Here is a 22,664-nt window from a genome sequence, read left to right as displayed (position 1 = left end):
AAACATGTATCAGTGCACGTCTTGCGGTGGAATGCCTCAAGCAATCATGTTGCTAACTTCCATATTGCTTCATACAACAGAGTTTTGTTCCCTGACATCAGTCTTTAAGGCAGTAATTCTTCCAAGAAATCATGAGAAACGCCATCAAACTTGAGAATAAAAAGAGGAACTAATTGCCCTGCCAATGCAGTCGTTCATAATGAGGAAGCTTCATAAATAATTAGGCACATAAGATTCCAAACATGAAGCAAATAAAGTGAAGTCACTGCACAAAAATGCAGAAAAGTATGTAGAAGCCCCTGTTTTATCAACTGGCCTTAAGGTAAAGTCATTAAGAAGTGAAGCTCAGTGATTACTGTTCACTTACACCACTCTCACTAATGATCTGTCCATTCACTGTCCTACAGTACAACCCATGATGTGTATCACTGGTGCTACAGAGCCTTGTCTGTCTGTGTGCCCGACTGTCAACATATTAGAGCCCTCCAGTCAAAATACCACGTGGTGCTTCAAGATGCAGAGCGCAGATTTATTTCACCCACATGTTAGGTTGAGACAAGTATGTTGACACAGAAATGTTTCCTAATGAGTACATGGATCAGGTTAATTAATGGCCTCATCAGAATAACTGGTGAGGCTTAATATATCATCATGATTATGGTGGGACACTAGGCAGCTCAACTGGCTCATTTTATATCAGGTCTTGACAGCACTTGTTTATCTGCTTTGTTGAGCACAGTGGCGGGAAACACAAATACTTACTCACAGCATTCACACACTTAGAGCTAATGTATTTTAAACACAAAGATAAGGAGAGGTTATTAATGTGTCAAATCATTACCAGCTTTATTTCTGAAATGCTCTCATGAACTCTGCAGTGGGTTCTCTGTTCATTAGTTTGTAAAATAGTTAATAACTCTGTTGTCTATTGAAAAAAAATGATTAATGGCAAAAAAAGAACAATTTCAGTCAGAAAATGCAACAGGTATATTTGCCTTTTTTAACTATGTATTTAAAAAGTGCAGCTTGTTGCTTTATAATAATTATTGGTCAGATATTGATAGTGTCTTTACTGGAGAAACAATGGATGTTATGTTAAAATGTAACATTTAGTCATTCACTAGGGAAGCATTTACTGTCAATAGTATAACAGTAATAACTTAACTTTATTTATTGCAGTTTCCTAATTCCTGTGTACAAACAATTTAACTAATTAGATAACAGAAACCAATAGGTTATTTTACCTTGTATCTAGTTAGTAAATCATAATTTATTGAGACTGAGTGTATTTGCAATAATGCGTGAAATACTTACGACAAACTGCATTAAATCACTTCAGGACACATTCACTTATGTATTTTTTACTTTTTATTTTTTATCTACATGTCATTTAAAATGAAATTATTATGCAAGTATTGCTCATTAATCTAAACAAAATATATTATTATTTGCAAATTAATTCAACATCAGAAATTTAATCTCTTAAAAAAACACTGCATGTCTTTGTAGACCTCCACAATAACATTTTGTGGTGAGACACTGATTAGGGCAAATGTAGGGAAAAATATCAGTGGAGTTTTAAGTGTTCCAAGAAGCACAGTGGCCTTGGCAGAATGTGAAGGTGACGTCACACAACGTTACCTGGGTAACGGACATTGTATTTTTGTTGATCTATATTACATATTACTAACAGGAACATAATATAATGCAATAGTTCATTAGTTTAGTTATACTGATGCAGTAGTGTGATACCATAGTCAGAAACTATACTGTTTTTGTTTTTGTTTGTTTTTTAGTAGTAGTAGTAGTATTAGTAAGTAATTTGTCTTCTAGAAAAAAGAATTTGATGATATAGACAAAAAGCTAGTTGTTTGTGCATCAGGAGGGTGCAAAGCAGTAAAAGTTTGAGCTAAATCGTTTGCGCAGGTAAAAACTGTATTTAAAGGAGCTAACATGGCTCCTAACAGAAAGTATAAAAATATAACATTTTGTGTATAAGTAAAAGTAGTTTAGCTTCAGGCTCTGTTAGTAGGACACATACATGTTTTGGGTTGTCTGTGTGAGAGAACTGGAGTTGACTAACATTAAAATGTTGATCAGTCATGAAATCCGTCAGAAAACCTGACACGTGTAGGTGGTATTCTGTAAGTATTTTGGTTACTGGTGAGGAATTCTCACTTACTTTTGCGATGGATATATGTGCTCTCAGTTTTCCAGCTTGTGAGATCTAATATCCAGCTACTGCAAAACTGATGATGAGCTTCAAGGGATTTAAAACTTTTAAAGTCTGTATGCACTTGGTTTGAAAACAAGATCTTTTACAATGTATGGTAATGAATAAAGATTAGGGTTGGTAATCCAGTCTTGTGCTGCCAAGAGATATGGGCACACCTGATTTATTTTTGTTTATTCGTCCCAATAGCGCTGGCTAGTCGATTTCATTTATTTCAATAAAGTGACTTTTCTTTCTCTCTGCTATTCTCCATCTCTTCCCTTCTCTGCTAATTTGTGAACAAGAGCAGACCAACTTTTATAGTGAAACTAAAGTTATGCTGGTAGTAGGCATCGGTGAATAGACAGCATAGATTACAAGAAGTTGCTTGCATCTTAAGCATTAACACAGCATGACGTAACTTCAAATTCTCTATTGTGAAATTAAAGAAGTCTGGAACTACTAAGACTACTTCCTAAATATGCCTGTCAAACAGAATAACGGGAGTAGGAAGTCCTTTATCAACAAGGTCAATCAGGTTGTTATGGCAATGTTCACCAGTCTTTTTATGTCCTTGAGTGGCCCAACTAAAGCCCAGATTTCAGCCCCACGAGACCTGAAGATAGCAGTACACAGAGAGGATCTGCCAGGAAGAAAGAGATAAACTATTTGAATCCTTTAGATTTTAGCTTGTAAAGTCTTACCCAAGAAGAGCTGGAGCTGCAATTACTAAATCACTGAATGTCTCTGTAAATGACATTTCAATTTTTTTGTTTTTGTTTTTCAACTTTCATAGTATATATAGTGTATAGATTAATGATAAAAATGTGTTTTCTGTGTGAGAATAATTTTACAAAAGAGAAATGCGCACATTGTGAAGAGCTGCAGTGGCTTTGGATGGACACCTCCACTAAAAGAATTATGCTATGACTGGGCATTTTAAATGAGGATGGCATTGCTGGAATTATAGCCACTGATGACATAGCATTAAACATTAACTCAATTGATCCACAGTGTAAACAGTCTGCTGGCGACATCTAATTGTGGAGCAACAGGTGTCATGTATTTTTAATGATCCACATGTTACTGTCAGCGAGCACATGAGGAGGAGAGTGGAGAAGCTGATTGCAAGGTAACAGTTTCACCTCCCAATCTCACATCTCTCCATTCCTCCCTCCTCTCATGCTTTTGAGAGGATTGTCAATTTATTTGGATTTTTTTCTTTTTGCCATCTGTGCAGAAGCGATAAGGGAAGAATATATGAAATGTAAAATATTTATCCTTCCATTTTTTTTCTCGTTGATTTACGCAGGGATTTAGCTGCTGAAGCATACAGTACAGTTTTTATAGCAGTAACAAGCCAACCACAATGTTTTTGTCAATACATTTCTAAAATATATATTTAAAGTCAATTATTCCAACTTGATGCTGAACATTTTTACTTCTAATGTGATATTGAGAATATAAATACCAGATGATTTTGGTACAGTGTGCTGCTGATGAAGTAGTATGTTCATGTACGCTGAAATAAAGAGGCACTGGAGCTACACGATCGTCCTCTTTTAATGATTATTGAAAGACCAACAACTGCAATGTCATGTTTTATGAGCTCTTCTTTTTTGTAGTCTTTCATTGCACTCAAAGAGGCAGCACACCCACTCATGCAACATGACAGTAAAGAGTTTCTCATGAAATAGAAATTGGAAGACAGTGTAAACACGGTGCAAGAATAGTCCTAACTGTGTCACTGACCCTCTCAAATGAAATTAAAAGTCTTAAAGGCTACATTTCTGCAGGCAACTGTGGCCATGAGCTCAAAACTGAGAGGTAAACAGGAAGGTTTAACATTAATGTGATGACTTTTTGTCATTGATTTAATCCTAGATCAAGTTGCAGTGTGGTCCATGTAAGGAGTCCACCACAATTTCAGCAGTTGATAACCTGTGTTACTGTAACTTCAAGAAACACTTTACCACCCCACACTTTTTTCTGTTAGAGTCTTTTCAATGTCTTGTTCAAGAATAATAATGCTGTTATTATACCTGTGCTGTTGCCATGGTAAAGCTCAGCACTTCAAAACACAAGGGAAATGGAAGAAAAAGCTGGAGAAGGGTGTTAAAAAATAAATTGTATGAAATGTACAGTCCCTAGGAAAAGTATTGGAACAGCAAGGTCAATCCATTAGCTTTTGCTATACACTGAAGACATTTGGGTGTAAGATCAAATGATGGATATGATATAAAAGTTCAGCATTTCAGCTTTTATTTGATGCTATTTACTTCTTGAAATACCACACATTCCAGTCCTTGTCCTCACCGGAACTCATCATCTGATACAAAAGCTGTTATGTTCTATGCTGTTTAATGTATCTAGGTGTAAATAGCATTGAATAAAAGCTGAATGTATGTATATGTATCATGACAATTCAAATTCACAGACAAAATCTAACAATTTACTCTGAATTGTATGGTTACAAATTTATCTTCTATTCAAAGGTCTTCAAAATCTGCACTTTCTTGTAGACGCCTTACATTTTAAGCTGCACTTTTTAAGCACAAGTGGAGTTGGGGATTTTAGAATCATTTTTATCGTACAGTACCTTTCAAATCTCCCTCCAAAGCCACAAAAGACATTGGCTGCTTTAACAAGCTGAGTAGTACTCATCATTATGAATTTCCTGCCAATTCATAAAACGATGAGAGAAGTGCCCCTCCACTAAAATTGCTGTCTTATCATATTTGTACAAATATAAACTTTGGATGATAAAGTATCCGAAACCATAGCTTTTGTTGTAGATTAAATGGTACAAATACATGGTCCACTGTATTCTTGCCATGGTACATGCATGAATAGTGTACACTTTAGTAAAAGTAGTCACCTCATTTACTTTGTACATTAATGATGTATTCTTTTTAAAATATATTTACATTACACCCAAAAAACTTTCTCCTAAATTGTCTAATATGGAGTACCACTAATTACCCAAATACTTTGCAAGTATTGCCTACACATCTCTGAGATGTTTCTAATGCTTTATTAGGACAGCTCAATAACATTGTCAACCCTATTGCTCACACACAAGCACTACTCAAAGCCAGTGGATTATGGTGTAAGTATATTAATTTAAAATACTGTGCACTTTATAATAATAATAATATAATAATAATACATTTATGTCAGACAGAAGGACAGAAATATAGTATTGTTTACTTCATTCATGGATACCCACAGTGAGTTACAGAGGAAACACTAATATCCTTTGTTGGTTGGTTTGTAAGATAAAGTCTGAGTTTAAAGACTTGGGTTAAATAGACAAAGGTTTAAAGGGCGAGTTCAACAATTGTTAATTTGTGTGCTATGGTTCTAGTTTGGGAAGTGGTATCAAATGTACAGCCATTCAGAATTACTGTTCAATCAAATTGTGTCTTTTTGTGGGGCGGCAATGGCTCATTTGATAATGGCTCATTCGCCTACTGAACATAGGGTCGGAGGCTTATGCCCTGCTCTCCCCGACCGAATGTCCCTGGGCAAGACACTGAACCTCCTACAGCCCATTCCCCATCCCCAGCTGTGCAGTGCTGGTCCCAAGCCCAGTAGAAATTGGGGAGGGTTGCGTCAGGAAGGGCATCCGCCGTAAAAACTGTGCCAAATCAACATGCGGACAAATGATCCGCTGTGTCGACCCTGAACTCACGGGATAAGCCGAAAGGACACACACACAAAAAAGTGCCTTCTTATTTGAAAAGGTCTTTGAAGAGGTCTTTCTTCCTTTCATTTTTACACTTGATTGAGAAGCCATGTACATGTAAGCATGTGTCCTTGTACAGTAAATGTGTTTGTGATCTTAGAATCCCTGCATATCAGGTGTTGTTTTAAGGCATAACACAGGTGTTGTGTTCACTTTAAAGGGACATAAAAGTGAAAGTGCAGTTCAGAATCTGCTGGTATTGATGTTATTTATAAAGGTTAACATTTAGCAGTCTGTATGTACAGTGAAATATGTTTACAGCTTAGAGAAATGAATTTAATGTAGCCATTAGAATAAAAAGTCTACTTTGAATCCACTTTATCAAAGTAAATTGATACCCTCATCATCTCACATACACTGTGATCCGTTATTTTTGAAAGCCATTGCTTCAGTGTATTGATCACTCAAACACTCATGCACACACACCAGTGTTTTTTTCTCCACCGTAGCACTACAAATGCCCCAAGGATACCATTGACCCCATTGCAGCTGCTGAAGTGGAAGTGACTGATGCTGTAAGAAAAGATGCTGTGACAGCGTAAATGGAGCTGAGTCTTTCAGCTGCAAATTGTTGAGCTCCTGCTCCACTGCTACCATTCTTAAAGGTTTCAAAAGTTGAAATCTTGGAATCTTAGTCTCGGAATCTTAGATGTTAAATAATACCACATGATAAACAGGAATTTGGCAGCCCACAGTACAGTTTAAAGTATGACTTTCTTTGGCAAGCTCACTCGTAGGTTATACTTCATTTATATAATTTAAAAAAATGATTATGGAGCTCTGGCAGTAATTTCTCAGTGGGATTCAGATTTGTCGTGAAAAAGCAGCAGATGCGTTGCAGTGTAGAAACAGTCAAAGATCAGACATGGAGTGTCTGTATCAAAGCAGCATTTAGTGACTGGTGAAACCAATCTCTTGTAATTACAACAAAACACAAAGATGCAGTTTCAGCTTAGTGTTTGTCAGTTTTGAATGTCATGAAACAATTGTGTGGGCAGCTTAACAAAAGAAAGTTGATGACTGCAGGAGAGCTGCATCTGCATTTCTATAATATGTTTGCAAGCTCATTGAAACTTGTTCATATTCTAAGCGTGCTGTTAACATCGTTGCTAATAGCTTGAAGGCTATTGATAATAAAATTGATGTTCTGTATAGTCTAACACTCATACAGTAAACGTTTAAAACATTGTCTATGTAAAAGAAAAATAAATCATATTATAAATATTTCAAGTATTTCACTAGCAAACCTTGATTTCCAGAAATCAAGGTGGATCGCTGTGCAAAAATATAATTGACAAATTATTTCAGACCTATTTTTAATTTAAATATTCAATTGATGAAAATGGTAAATAATACAAAAACAATATATTAAATGTTAAAACAAAACTTAAGATTGTTTTTTTGTTGTTGTTGTTTTTTTTTAATTTGATGCCAGCAACACGTTTAAAACAATTGCTATAGTCCTGAAAGTGGAATGTTCCTCATTGTTGCTTGATATAGGATTTAATGGCCTGTGTTGTATTTTTCACTTCATATTTGTCCAAATTTTTTTGGGTGGGAGTGACAGGTTTATACTGTGACAGGCCAGTTTAGGACCTGGGCTCTTTTACTACAGATCTGTGATATGTACAGAATGTCTTTTAATATTGTGTTGCTGGAATTAGGAAGAGTTTTCCTGACAAAGACGACTTCCACAAAGATTTTTTATTTTTAACAAGTTATATAAGTCCATTTAAAATGAGCTTGGGCTCAGAAATCGTGGTGGAGTATCTGGATCTTCTTAATATATATTGTTGTTTCTTGGCATGAAGTTTTAACTTACATTTAAGGCTGCAGAGACCAATTAAAATATTTTTCAGAGGTGTTCCTGAGCCCCTGAGTTTCACCACAGAATCATGTCTGGTTTAAACAGTCATGTGCAAAAGATAATAGTGGTAAATGGTAAAAACAGATAAACTAAGAATTTCTAATGTTTAATGGACTATTACAAAGGTTTTATCATCAGCGATTAACTGGAGGTAGTTTTAGAATAATTTATCAAGGTGGATGCAAACCTTTGCACTAATTTAATTTTTTATTATAACTTTGTTACTACTTGACCATTTTTGTTTCTTCTGATGATAAAAGAACATTTGTACCAGCTGAATGTGCATTGCTATTTGGTTTAGGGTTAAGTGTATATCCCCTTACACTGAAAATGCATCTAGGGGGTGAACAAATCTGAACCTTAACCTAGTACAATAACAATGCACATTCCGCTAGTACAAAAGTTCTTTCACCATCAGAAGTAAAAAAAAAAAGTGATCAGGAAAATTTGAGTTATCGTTAAATACTAAATAATAATAATATAAAATTTTGTGCAAATGTTTGCATGCACTGTGATAAATTATTTAAAAATGAACTTCCTGGAGAGACAATTTGAAATAGCTAATTGTGCAATAAAATAAATTTGATGAAAACAAAAAAATCTTAAAGGGGTACTAACTTTGCATATAACTGTCACTAAACAAGAGGTAAATGGTCTGCACTTATATAGTTCATTTCTACCTATTGGCTTCTTATTCAACCATTCACACTCACAATCACACACACACACACCGATGGGGGAGCTGCTATGCAGCTGGCCAAGACTCAACAGCAGCAACTAAGTTGGGGTTCAGTGTCTTGCTCAAGGACACTTTGACATGTGACCGGAGGAGCTGGGGATCGAACCACCAACTGCCAGATTGGTGGACGACTGCTCTACCTTCCTGTGCAACAGTCATCAGATGTCTGCTTATTATATCTATTTCATGCTCAGTGTGCTTATAAACTTGTAAACATTTAGTTAACCCAGGTAGGCACAAGTTCACCTTTTAACATATTCAGTGAAGTTTTAGCACTTAAAGCCAGAGGGGAGATTCGGCATTCTGCAGGATTCCATCTGAACCAAACACTACAGCAGCTGGTCTCACTGTTTACTTCCTCTTCTCTGGTTGAGTGTTTGCTAATCAGCATAAAAACTGTCCACTTCTGCCACACACAGGAAAACTTCCAGAATTTATGTTCTGCATGCAGGTGCAGTAAGGGAGAGAAGTAATTGCTGTGCTTTACAAACACTTTCAAAATAGTTTACTTAGTCTGATATATATCAAATAAAATTGATCCTATTACTATATGAATATAATTATACCTTCTGGTCTATTTAAGGTAAAGTGTTACTTTCAGTGTTTTTTTCCTATTACAGGTGTGCCCAGGGGGACATCGTCACACACACAGCATGGCTAAACCGTTCAAGTATACTGTATGCTGGAGAAGACAAATGGTCAGTGGATCCTAGAGTCAGTCTGGTGACCCTTAATCAAGAGGAGTTTACTATCAAGATTGAAAATGTGGACATGACAGATGAGGGCCAGTATGTGTGTGCAGTCCAGACAAGCAGTCGACCAAGAACCACCTCAGTGCATGTCCTCGTCCAAGGTAACACACATGTACTGCGGTTATTACTGGAGTTACTAATGCTAGTACTAAAGCAACTATTTTGCCTAATTTTATTTCTGAGTGAATTTCTATAAAATGGCTATTTTTAACTTGCTACCAACTATAAACCTGTATAATGGATTTTCTACAGTCTCAGCTTAGCGGGTGTTTAATGAAACATTGTTAAAAAATATGCATTGACATTCAGGCACATGCAAAATCTAATGAACACACCAATCCTTTGATTATGCCCAATTACCGGCATCACACTGAGAATGTGATCTACAAACCCCATTTCTAGAAAAGAAGTTTGTCGATGAAAAAAATTGACCACCTTTGTATTGAGTTTAACACTGGGGAAAAAAAGGGCGACAGAGGCACAAAAAAACTGAAAACTGTATAAAAATAACATAAAATATATTAAATTGGCAGGTTAAAAGGTGAGGATGTCACAATGGGGAAAAAGGGACCATCAATCTAGGGCTCAGTCTTTGCAGGCAAATTCAGTCTTTGTGTCAAACTTCAATCTTGGATCACTTGGATCAAAAAACAATTGCAGCAAATGTAGGTCACTTACCATCAACAATACATAATGATTTTAAATGAATTAAAAAAGAGCAGAAATCACTGAGTGTGTAGCCTTCAACTCCTCAGGCAACATTGAATGACAAACCATCCTCCTATTGTGATGAACATAACCCCATTGGCTCAGGGTTACTTTGAGAAAACATACTCACTTAACAACATTCAAAAATTCAACCTAAAACTTCATTACAAAGAAGGAAGCCAAACAATATTTCTGTGCAGAAATGCCACTGAGTTCTTTGGGCTCAAGCTCATGTCAGATAAACTGAACGGCAGTGGAAATGTGTTCTTTGGTCAGACAAGCGCATGTTTAAGCTTGTTTTGTAGAAAAATAAAAATCAAGTACTCAGTGACTAAGATGATAAAGATCTATCCAAAATTTTATGAGCAAAAGATGCAAATGCAAGCATCTGTCCAAGTGTGGGGCTGCATCAGTGCCATGGCAGGGCTTGCATATTTGTGAAGGCACTGTATTAAGGCACATACTGTCATTAAGGCAACATCTTCACCTGTTGTGTTAGTGGATTTTTGGGGCAGGACAATGCCAGACCTCATTCTGTATGTACAACAGAATGGCTTTATAGACACAGATTTTTGAGCCAGTTCCAGGGCCGGTTTGTAGCCAGTGCATTCTTTACAACCAGTTCTTTGCATTTTGACAGTGAAAACTGTCAAATGCAACACTATGCTAGTGTAGAAGCAAGAAAGCGTACAGCGGCAAGAATTAGCAAATATAGACACTGTAACTGTAATTATAGTTTCCCCAATTCCCAAACTTTATTAAATGTCAATAAAATAAAAACAAATTAATAAACATGTCTGTCCCAATATGTTTTAATGTGTAGCAGGCATTAAATTCTAAATGTCTTTACAATAAAACCTTTCTGAAAATTGATTTTTGAGTTTTAAATTCACCTTGTAAAACAATATAGTCTTTAACTTTACTAGATTGCACTATGATTGTTTTTTTTTTTTTTTCCTGACCAGCACGAGGACACAGGTGAATAAACCGGTGTAAAAGCTGCACTCTATTTTTTGGATCTCATTACCATATTCATTACACCACTGGAGCAATTATGGCCTAAGTGCCTTGCTCAAGGAGCGGTAGGGGAGTGTGTTTCTCATTCACGACACTGGGTGAGGTTAATGGGGAATACCAGATGTTAAGATGCTTTAGCTAAATTGATGTGTGGAGTTGTAATAGCATCCTCATAGAGATGCATGACACAGTGAGGTGCACTGTGCAGTATACACATGGCATAATGAGACAATTTAATGTTATCAATTTAATATGCAGATGATCCGTGCAGTAAGTGCTGCTGCCATCCCAGAGTCCATAACAGAAAAAGAACCAGATATCACTGGCCAAGTTTGGATTTCTTATGATTGCAGTTTTATTTTGCAATGCTCTGCCACACAATAACTATGCAAGCTTAAACACACAGAAAACCGTCAGGTCAACCAACAGCACCTGCATTATAAAACACTGCTATTCAACAGACCTCGGTTTTGATTTATTTATAACTTCTGTACTGATAAAAAAGATTCTTTTCTTGAAGCAAATGGTTTTTACAGGACTGACAAAAGTAAAATTAGTGGTAACTCACCTCTCATTTTTAAATAAAGATATTTTCTTTAGATTTTTGTGTATTTCTATTTTGTTTTGTTTTTAAATTGTGCACTGTTAAAATCACATTAATTGTTAGTAGCGTTATGATGCAAGCTGTTAGAAGCCTGGCAAGTCATGGCATGCATTTTCATGAATTTCACATCACAACCATGAGAACAGAGCAGGAGTTTAATCATTATTCACCACCTTTAATTGAGAAAATAGAACAAAAACTGTTGCGGTAACCTGTAATACTCAAGCTTTTACCTCCTTACATACAAAATCATCATACTTGCTTCCAAAACTACCTGCCAGTTTTAAATGTTATCAGTGCACTGCATGAGACAAGAACATAATATCTATGCTGTTGCTGACAAACTGATAAGAGCCAATTAAAGGGGTGACACGTTTAAAGTGGGTGAAAATGCAAATGCTAATAGAAACACAACACATCATGTTGCACTGTGCATGAAACTTCATAAATTCTAAACTGTAAAATTAATAAATCCCCTGTTAATTGTTAACATGAGTAAATAAAAGACAAACTGTTACTTTCATTTAAAAACTATCCTCACTCACTGTATCTAGATGGGTGCAGTGAAGGTAACCATATTTTATTACAAAATGCTCAAAATTTTCTTTCAAAAATATTGGAACAGCAAGCAAACTTATTTGTTGAATAAAATAATGTTGTTTTTTAAAATCACCCAAATGTGTTGTATTGGCTGTAAAATTGGCTGCTCTTTTCTTTTCATATTAAAAGTCTTTTGCTTTCTATAGACTGCTTTGTGGTTCTACAGTAGGTGCTGTCTGCTTCATTCCATCAGAGTACCAGGAATTAGCCATATTTGAGTGATTGATATAATGTCTAAGAGTTGGGTACTGGCAGTTTTCCATTGTTGAACATTCAGTATTACTTTTTTATTGCTGGCCATGATCGCGAGGTGTCAGAACACGTAGCTGCATTGAGGTGTGTAGCCACACACTAGTCAAAATGCTCATACTGACTCATGTCCACCCTAACATTAACACCAGAACTCTGGACTTAGCAAGAGAGTAGAGTAAACAAATGATGACTCGATAGACCCCTGGGGACAGACAACAAAATCCCCCAGCCCCCCTGCTATAATATTTAAACAAAAATGTCCCTCATTTTGGTTTTAATTTTTGTCATTCTGCATCTTGTTATATAATATTGCATAGTTTAAGTTGTTTTGTATCTCTTTGTGGTTATTTTATGTCTTTGTGTGGTAATGTTTTTATTTTTTTTTATTTTTTGTCTGCGTTAAGTTTGTCATTTTGCTTGTTTAGTCACAGTTGTTCTGTGTATCTTTGTGTTCATTTGCATTCTAACAAGAAATATCATCAATGACAGAGGCTCTAGTTGAGGGGCTCCCTGACTTCTCAGGCTCCTGGGGCTATTGCCCATTAAACCTATTTATTAATCTAGTTCTCTCCTATTCTTATCGGAGTGCTTGAAGCACCTTCCAATTTAATGCAAACAAACAGTATGTCTGTCCTTTACAATTTAGTGTGAAATTACATAAACTAATGTAGAGAAGCTAACAGCTCGAGCCAGAGAGGCAAGGAGAAAAGCACATGCGCAAGCCTTCAGGATTTAAGTAGGTTTCTAAAGAGCACTTTGACTGGGCTCACGGGGGTCAATGCAGGACCAATGTAAGCTCAACCTTCTGCTACATTAACAAGGAATATTAAAACTCGAATAGTATTTGTTTTCTTCCATTGAGAAATCTAACCAGTCCAACAAATCCTGTAAGATGCACCAACTATGGACCTAACCTTAATATCTTTTGCTGCTTCATTGTCGTTTTTGTGGAAAACTGGAGATGCTCTTCTTACCAAACTATGTCTATGGTTGATAGCTTTTAAAGTGCAGGTTGATTTTTTCGACATGAAAATCTGCCTCTGTATCAGTTATGGATTTCAGGTTGTGCTCAGACAATGTTCATTTGACATTACCCATCCAGCCATTCATTTCCTCATAGCTTCTAATTGTGAGTGAATACATTAAAATGTTCTGTGTGGAAGTATTTATATGTACACCTGAGAATAATTGTTAATTGTTACTGGTACATAAATGACACTTTGGTGTCATTACAGATTGTCATATTTACACAGTATAGCAGTAATGGAAAACTGGGACTAACAGGATCTGATATTGACGCTGCCTGTGCACTTTGGGAATAAGAACGGGGTGGTCTGTCCTGTATGCAAGAAGGAGGTTTTCTTGCTTTCACAGAGAGCACATGAACCTGTAGTAGATATACTGATCAGTTAAAATGGCTTCATAAGCACACCGATGTTGAAGTTTTATAAATGAGTGAAACCCTTGTTTGTCGTTTTAAAAGGAGCTCATTATATAGAACTTGTTGTCCTCTTTCTCTTTTAGAGTATTTCATCAGAGGGTCTTGGTCTCTCTCCAACATGAGCAGTCAGTTGCTGGAACCTTGCCTGATCACTCCTCTGATGTCAAGCACCAGTGTCTGACTTACTTGAATTCATAGAATATTTATAAGACAAAATATCTCAGTAGACTTAACTAAACCCTAAAGTGGAGGTGTCTAAAGTATCACATCAATTCATAGATTTGTGTGAAGAACTAATACTCATCCTTTAATATATCACATAAAAGTCACCCTATACTACATAACAATGGGTGTTATTGGTATGATTTTCCTTTCAGATTTGGTTCTGAAAATTAAATAAGAACATAATATAAAGTAAAGACCGTTCCTTTGTTTCGACCCACACACAAACCCTAATAAGTCAGATTTGTTCTTAAGCCTGACATGCACCGCTCCAGAAGTGTAACTGCATATCACGGGGGAAGCAGCTGGCAAAAACTGTGATTAGTCACCTTTGTCCTTCTGCCTGAATTGGTTCAGTGATTGTACTTAAGATCCCCTCTGCTCTCTTGCCTGCCTTGCAGTAACTTCAGTAAAAGTAACTGCTGTTTAACATTTGTTGAACTTCGACTCCAACTTTGACTTCAACATTATCTGCTCAGTTTTAGTTACAAGTGTTTGAAGAACACCAAATAAACTCACTAGAGTTGTGGAGAGACTCCACATGGAGTTATAGAAACCCTGACTGCAAACTAGCACGGACACTTCAGCACATTAATATAAATGCTCACAACTGTATAGGACACTTGCATAGCCAACGACTCAAATTAGGTCCATAAGTTAAACCTAAAAGAGAACAGAGAGGATAGTTACAGTGTTGGTACCTCAGTAGGTTTTTTGTTCTACAGTAGATCTGTACTTCTTATCTTACGTATCTACTTCACATACACAGATTATTTAAGTTGCTGTCAAGTAAAAAGGTTTAGTTGTTACTACCAACCCCACCACTTGTGTGAGTCGTAACACTAGCTGAGGGGTTTTTGTATGAAATAATTTGCTAAAGTGTGATCAATACTATCCAATTTAAGCAAGAACTTTAAATTAAAGTGAGCAACTTTAAGTGACATTGACGCATTTCTTTTAAATTTAACACAAAAACTGCCGTTTCTTTGGACTGTGTTCTGTGGACCTGAATGTGCTTGTGTCACATCCAGTAAAGGTTCAGTGACTGTGTTTACATGCACTTAAGTAACCATGGTACTTGGAGAAATCAGCTTTTTCGGGTAATCAGGAAATTATGTTTACATGCACTTAGGAAATGTGATAACTGGAAATCCATGTATACATGCATCTGAAGAGTAATCTGATTTCTCCTCCACCTCTGACACATTGCTCTACCCCTTTTTCAGAAACCAGCTTTGCTGTTTACATGACATGAAATGACAAGAAATCAACTTTCCTTGAGAAAGCCGACTGTAACCTGGTTACTTCAGTTTATGTAAAGGCACTGAGTTGTGTCCCTGGGATGCAGGCTTTAACTAGATAACCCCTTAGTGTTTGCACAGCAGGAAAAAAGAGGGTCCATTTAGGCAGCTAAAGAAGGATCCTTCAGAATACAATGTTTGTGTTGCTGCTGCTGCCACTCTTTACTAAACAGCACAGGATATCATAGAGCATTTGTTACCTGACTGAAGGTCATCATCCAGTCCTCCAGGCTTGCAGCAGTGCCACCGTGAGGTTCACACTCAGAATTATTTGATGGATGCATCTACTTAAGATGGATTGGAATAACTTTTCAACAAGGCTAGTACTCTGGTTATGACCAAATAGGATTATCACTGCCTTTTTGTTAGGATGCTACTTTACTAGAATAATGACACACGTTATTTAGATTTTTACTGAAAATTCTCTCTGCTTCATCACAACCTACATGTTTTCACAACCAATAATTTTCACCAGGATGTGTCTCCAAGAATCCAAAAATTGTATTGTTTGCTGCTGCAACAAAACATAACTAAGCTATTTACTGTAAACAGTAAATTTATGCAATGTTGACAATGTGTTAACCACTTCCATGAAATCTCCATTAACTGATTTAGGTTCTACTAATCTCAGAAAAAGCTGGTAGAGTAAATAACATGAGATCATTTCATTCACAAACTTTCTTTTATACTAGATTTTCAAGAATTTTTCCTCTTTAAAATGAAAATCAAAAATAATGTAATGGCCCTTGATAGCTACAGGGATTAGATGGTTGGTCATTCTACTTCATGTACAACATAAAGTATGTTCATACAAACATATTTTTATTGCATTTCATGAAAAAACCTTGTTTATGCCTTTAAGACAAGTTAATATAAAGGTCAGCTTCATTTTCCGGCTGTGTTACTGTCAGTGCAGACAATCAGCTTGGATTGTACTGACTCCATACTGATGCCTTCAGGTTTGCTATTTTTAAAAGCAAATATGTTGCAAGTAAATCCACACTTCCCCAATGCAATCTTACATAACTTACAGTCATACAACTGCCTAACAAATATCTATAAATTATATTTAGATTCTCTACTCGTCAGCCACAACTTTAAGACCACCTGATTCTTTTCTATACCCACTTTGTATCACAGTCCTTTAGTCTTACTAATGCTTACTTTTCCTGAAATATTTTTACAGTATTTCAAATAAGCATTTTTGACAGTTTCTTATCACCAGTAATGTCGTGATTGTCATTGCTGTGGAAATTTGTATGCCTGAGAGGATGAGTCAAGCTTTGTTGAAAGTGACTCATCACCAAAACTTGTTTCCTCGTGTCCACGGCATGGGGATTGCCATGAAACATGTATCCAGCACTTTGATAAATCTAATCTTTATTCTAGCTATAGTGTACTCATTAATTCAAACACCACAGAATGCAGTGATAGATTGTGATTAAGTTGAAATGTTTCACCCAGGGCTGATTCTGGATATTTTGGTGCCTTTCAGGTGAGACATCCTAGAGAATTCCTTGGGGATTCTGAGTTTTATTGTTATTTTTTAATTATATTTTATGACCATTATAATATGCTGTAGCTCAATTGGTAAGGCAGTTGTCCACAGACCACAGGGTCAGTGGTTCGATCCCCAGTCCCGGCTATATGTCGAAGTGTCAAGAAACTGAACCCCCAACAGCCAATTACCATCCCCGGTTTTGCAGTGCTGGTTTAAGCCCAGCAGAAACTGGGGAGGGTTGCGTCAGGAAGGGCATCCAGCGTAAAAACTATGCAAAATCAACATGCAGACAATAATCTGCCATTGTGACCCTGAACTCACGGCATAAGCTGAAAGAAGCAATAAATAAATAACAAAAAATTATAATAATATTACATTATAATGCATTACTATTTATTATTATTATTATATTTTTTAATGATAACATTTTTGTCATTTTATTATGATATAAGTATCTGTATATTTATGTTCCTGCTACTGTATGTTTGTATTTACAATTATATTCCAAATTTGATAAAGAACGTAACCTGATTTTTCAGCTGCCTGTTCTCATTCCCAAGGCATCAGGCTGCTTTGTCCAGTCTTTTGGCATTACATCCTGATGCTGAACGTACCACTTTGCACACGATATAGACGCACAGGTCTATCAGTGAAGTACAATGAAAATCCTAAAAACACTGGATGCATAATGGTCTGCACTTATATAACACTTTTCTACCTGTTTGGTACCCAAAGCGCTTTACACTGCTGCTCATTCACCCATTCATAATCAGTCACATACTAATGGGGGAGCTGCTATGCAGCTGGCCTACACTCACTGGGACCAACTGATTTGGGGTTCAGTGTTTTGCACAAGAACACTTTCCAGAGGAGCCGGGGATCCAACCAACAACCCTGAGGTCAGTGCGTATTAATGAAAACTCAGTACATATACATGACGGGTAAAATATGCCGGATATAGCTAGAAACTCATTTTACAATTTTCATTATGGCTGACCATTTCGCTGTATAATAGATGTTTTCGTTTAACTGATTATAAATACTTTTTCCCCCCTAAATTATTCAACTTTAAATAATTACTTTAGGCTTAGACCAAGAGAGATGATGTTATTGTCAATTTATTGTGGTCCAGGAGAAAACATCTGTATTTACAGCTTTATGAAATCATTGACAATTTCAGAGCAGCCTAACTGTTTATCATTCTAAGCTTTGTTTGGTCCTGATTATATTAGAAAAACACAAATGACCAAAATTAATGAGAACTGACCTAACTTATACAAATGCATAGCTGTTTCAAACATTATGGAAAAAGGCCCTCACAGCAACGTTCTAAGAACTATTATTGTTCTCAGTTCCTGCATTGTGGCTAAGAATTATGAAAGTTCACCCTGTCTGTGGTATTTGAGCAACTGTAATCATCACTTACATTAGTGTACTGATGAAATGGACCCATATTTACTTTTTAAATCATGATTTATGATTTAGTGAATAAATCTAGTGTATCATTAGTATAGCAGTGAGTATCCCCACCCATTATGTGGGAGACTGAGGTTCAGTTCCCTAAAAGGGTGTAATATACTGCGTAGCAGTCTTGCCTCAACGGGTAGAAGGTTGGGATACAGAAGCCTCAAAAATCAAATCTGAGCCCACACATAAGGTGTGTGTGAGCAAGACACTCAGTGCTAATTGTCTGGGTGCTGTCTGTGGCTGCCTGCTGCTGCCCCCCAGGGGAACGGGTTAAGTGCAGAGCAAAGATTTCAATGGAACACGTATATGTGCTCAATGACGACCAATAAAGCTTCTAATTCTTCTAATGATGTACATAAAGCATGCAATTGAAATGTCTACTGAATATTTTGCTCTATTCAGAAAAGAAAACAGACAATAAAGTATGTTGGATAAGATGATGATTTCTATTACGTTTTTTTGTTAACAGCTGTTGCATAGTTTCTTAATTTAATTTGATAATTTACTAGCCTGTAATTTAAATGATTCCAAAGAAACATTAAACTGCACTTCTGCTGATGTGTCCCATACTGTAGCATGAGGGGTACTGTATTCCCAAAACTGTTGTTATTCAAATGAAAGTTAGTTAGAAAATCACTGTTTACACTATCACAGCATCACGAAGGCTCAGTGTCCCCTCTACACACTGACAAATAGTATAAGACTCCACTGGTCTCGTGGTTTATAAAGTAATTTATTACAATAGTCTGCTAGTTGACTTGGGGCAGTCTTTGAAGCACTGTAGTACTCTCTCTCAGAGACGATGTGAGGTTACACCTCTATTAAAAAGAAATTTCACATGCTTTATATGAAATTGAGGCCAGAGAGTAGCGATCTGATTGCAATCCATACAAGCACACACAATAACACACATTTTCTATTTAGCTTTTACATCAACAGAAATTTTATTGGCCCATATTATTACAAAAATACCTGGGACAGGAAATGTAAAAAAAACAAAAAACAGACTGGGGCAACTCTGGCGCAGGAAGGTAGAGTGGTTGTCCACCAATTTCACAGTTGTTGGTTCAATCCCTAGCTGCTCCGGTCACATGTCAAAGTGTCCTTGAGCAAGACACTGAACCCCAACTTAGTTGCTCCCGGTGAGTGTTGGCCAGCTGCATAGCAGCTCCCCCACCGGTGTGTGAGGGTGTCTGATTGTGAGTGTGAATGGGTGAATAAGAAGCAGTGTAAAGCCCTTTTAGTGCCAATAGGTAGAAAAGTGTTATATAAGTGCAGACCATTTACCATTTACATTCTCCATGCAGTACAATGGGATTTATTGGGCATGAAAGTGGAAAATTGAGAGGGTTTTGTCTGTGAACCATTTACAGTAGTTGTAGTACAAAGCTTGCATAACTTTGCAGACAGCAAATACACATTTATAATTCTGTTAATTTATTTGCATTGTTCCGACTGTTAATAATGAAGAATAAACTACATTTTCACAGTGCCTGGTTTTCTAATTAGCAATATTGCCACTTCAAATATACAATAACCTGACAGTTTGTATTGAATAAATCAGAAACTTAACCTTTGTTTATTTTTTTCTACAAACAGAAGTTCTGCCTTGGCCTTTTGCACCACAGCTAAATAGAAGCAACGCTGGTGCGTTTGCTGTATGCTTTTGTCATTCAGGAAGGGTAAATGGAGATTAGGCTGACATCCAATAAATTATTCATGGAGATTTCTGTCTTACAAACAAGTCTGATGAGACTAAAACAAGTTAAAGCACTGGTGACACTCTATTCATACATTTTAAGTTGATCCTCCTTAAATGTAAAATAGAGATGACAAAGAAACAGCTTCAACAGTTCTGTCAAGGATAACAAATAAACTCTTTATTCAAAAAAACCTACTGTAAGAACTGTGACTGGAAAAAATCATCACTGCCATCAGCTAAAGCTCCAGATGTAGTTTGTGACTGACTGCGTGTATCTCCCACAATGCACCTCAGTATCTATGTATGTTCAAAGAAGATACAAATTTTCAAAGTGGTGCAAATGGCTGCAAATGTTATTAGAAAGATTCACTTAGGAGCGAAATTGCCCAGGCAGGCACGAATTTTCCGACAGGAAAATGTTTTAACTTGGGCAAAAATACATGGACCGTTATTCCAGAGTTTTATGAATCTATTCGTAACTATGCTGAGATGAGAGGAACATGGAGAAACTCAGGGACAATAATGGGATGATCTAGATTTTGTGTCAAATAGGTGGTGGAAGTACACAATTTCAATACTCAAAAGTAACACATTTTTGACTCAAGTAAATATTTTCTAAAATTTAACTAAAGCAAAAGAGTTTTTTCACAAAGAAAAGTATAGGTTAAAAAGTATTTATTTATATTGTGTTGAAATGTCCAAACACAGATTTGTTTGACAGATTCCCAAATATAAAAGTAGTAGCAACAGCTCTGTGCACCAAAAACAGCTGGTAAAGGTTGGGCTAATTGTAACCACTTCAAGCTGGTGCATTTTATTAGTTTATAATATTTCTTATAAGAAATTGTGTCTGCAAAAAGTAACTACTGAGTAAAGCTGTATAATTAGCTGTAGTAGCATAAAATGGAAATACTTCTGTAAATTACTTGGACATTTAATTAGTTTAATTACTTAAACCTACTTGCCTTAAATAGTACTTCAGTACAAGTAAAAGTATCACTTCAAATTGTATACTCAAGTACAAGTAGTGTTAGTACAAACATAATGGAATTTGATGCTGTCTATAACAAATGGTGCGAATTTACATTTACATTTAGTCATTTCTCAGACGCTTTTATGTAAAGTGACTTACAAGTGAGGTACAAGGCAGCAGAAATCTAAGTCAAGGAGAAAACATTAAAGGCAAAGAGCCATGAGAAGAAATTTTTCAGTTTCATGAGACATGAAGTGCCAGATAGGGGATAGGAGGTGTTCCTTTTCTTTGTTTGATGTGCATAGAAAGTTGACATCCTAAAAGACATTTATTTAATTGTATTTGCTACACTTGAGGGTTAACAAAGCTGTGTGGTGCAATTCATTGGCAGAGTGGAGTGGGCACCAGGAATGTTAGACCTGGATGAGAGTCAGACCTTTAAACCTAATATGGGTAGCAACTGGAAGTTAGTGCAGTGATATGAACAGCGGCGTAACTTGTGCCTTTTTGGATGATCAAAAATGAGATTTTCTGCTGGATTTTGAATCATATGGAGAGGTTTGCCTGTGTTGCAAGTTGTCATGTTTTAGTGCGCAGCAGTAATCAAGACAAGATATGACCAATGCCTGCATGAGGAGTTGGGCAGCATATTTGGAAAAGTAGCGCTTGATCTTTACGATGTTGTAGAGGGCAAAATGGTTGTCACTGATGTTCAATAAACTCTTAAATGATTTCAAATAATAAGCTCTGTAGTCAGAGATCTGTGTTACATGACTAACATGCCATCTTATTGAATTCAGTTGTATATATAGCGCTGTATTTAGTGCCACTTTACAACCAAAGTCTTTTTAAGACACCACTAGAAACAAGGGTGTGTGTAATGAAAATGGCTCTTACTCCTGAATGCCACACTTTTCTCAAGTCCTTTAAATTAAAGCTTAAAGTCATTGACTGTCATTTCACTTCAATGTGGTTGTGTGCAGAGACTAAATGCAAAGTATTGAATGTATGTAAATGTAGCAGAGTAAACCAATATTTCTTCCTAAATTGTAGTAGAATAAAACTAATGCAAATTGGAAATACTCCCGTGAAATGGAACTATCTCAGATTTGAACTTAAATAAAATAGTTAAGCACTTGCCACCTCTGGCGGTTGGTACATTTCTTGGTGGGGTAAATTACATCCAAAAGTGCAGCAGTTTTAGTAAAAAACTCAAGTCAACAATTCTGTTAATATATCAAAAATAAATATGAATATTCACATCGCTGTTTACATGTAATGATAGCAGTCTGAGCCAGTTTCTGTCCTTTGAGACAAAGTTTTGTTGTACTGTATAGCAAGTCTGACTTTCATGCAAGATTCACAGATGAAATGACATTATTAAACATGATCCCGGGTTTCGCAGAGTCAAATCAGCCTCCTTGTCTGGTGATTGGGTTGTCTTTTTACCTTTACAGTACCTTCAGAACAAATTTCCTCGCAGAGGCTAATGGAATGGAATTTCAAATGAAACAGGACTGTGGAGTTTTACTCTTCTCCTACATTTAAGCTGCCCAAG

The 22,664-nt window shown here is 36.4% G+C and overlaps 1 protein-coding gene across 3 annotated transcripts in view; it reads left to right on the top strand.

Annotated features, from left to right (window-relative positions):
* Positions 1-22,664, top strand: part of ntm (neurotrimin) — a 438,896-nt gene that overhangs the window by 374,268 nt on the left and 41,964 nt on the right. For all 3 annotated transcript variants that reach the window (XM_067494550.1, XM_067494551.1, XM_067494549.1), the window contains one exon: positions 9,187-9,419. In XM_067494550.1, coding sequence (XP_067350651.1) covers positions 9,187-9,419 — 233 coding nt within the window. The remainder of the gene's footprint in view (positions 1-9,186; positions 9,420-22,664) is intronic.

This window comes from Channa argus, chromosome 24 (genome assembly GCF_033026475.1).
Source record: "Channa argus isolate prfri chromosome 24, Channa argus male v1.0, whole genome shotgun sequence".
NCBI lineage: Eukaryota > Metazoa > Chordata > Actinopteri > Anabantiformes > Channidae > Channa > Channa argus.
This window is presented reverse-complemented; position numbering and strand designations above follow the sequence as displayed.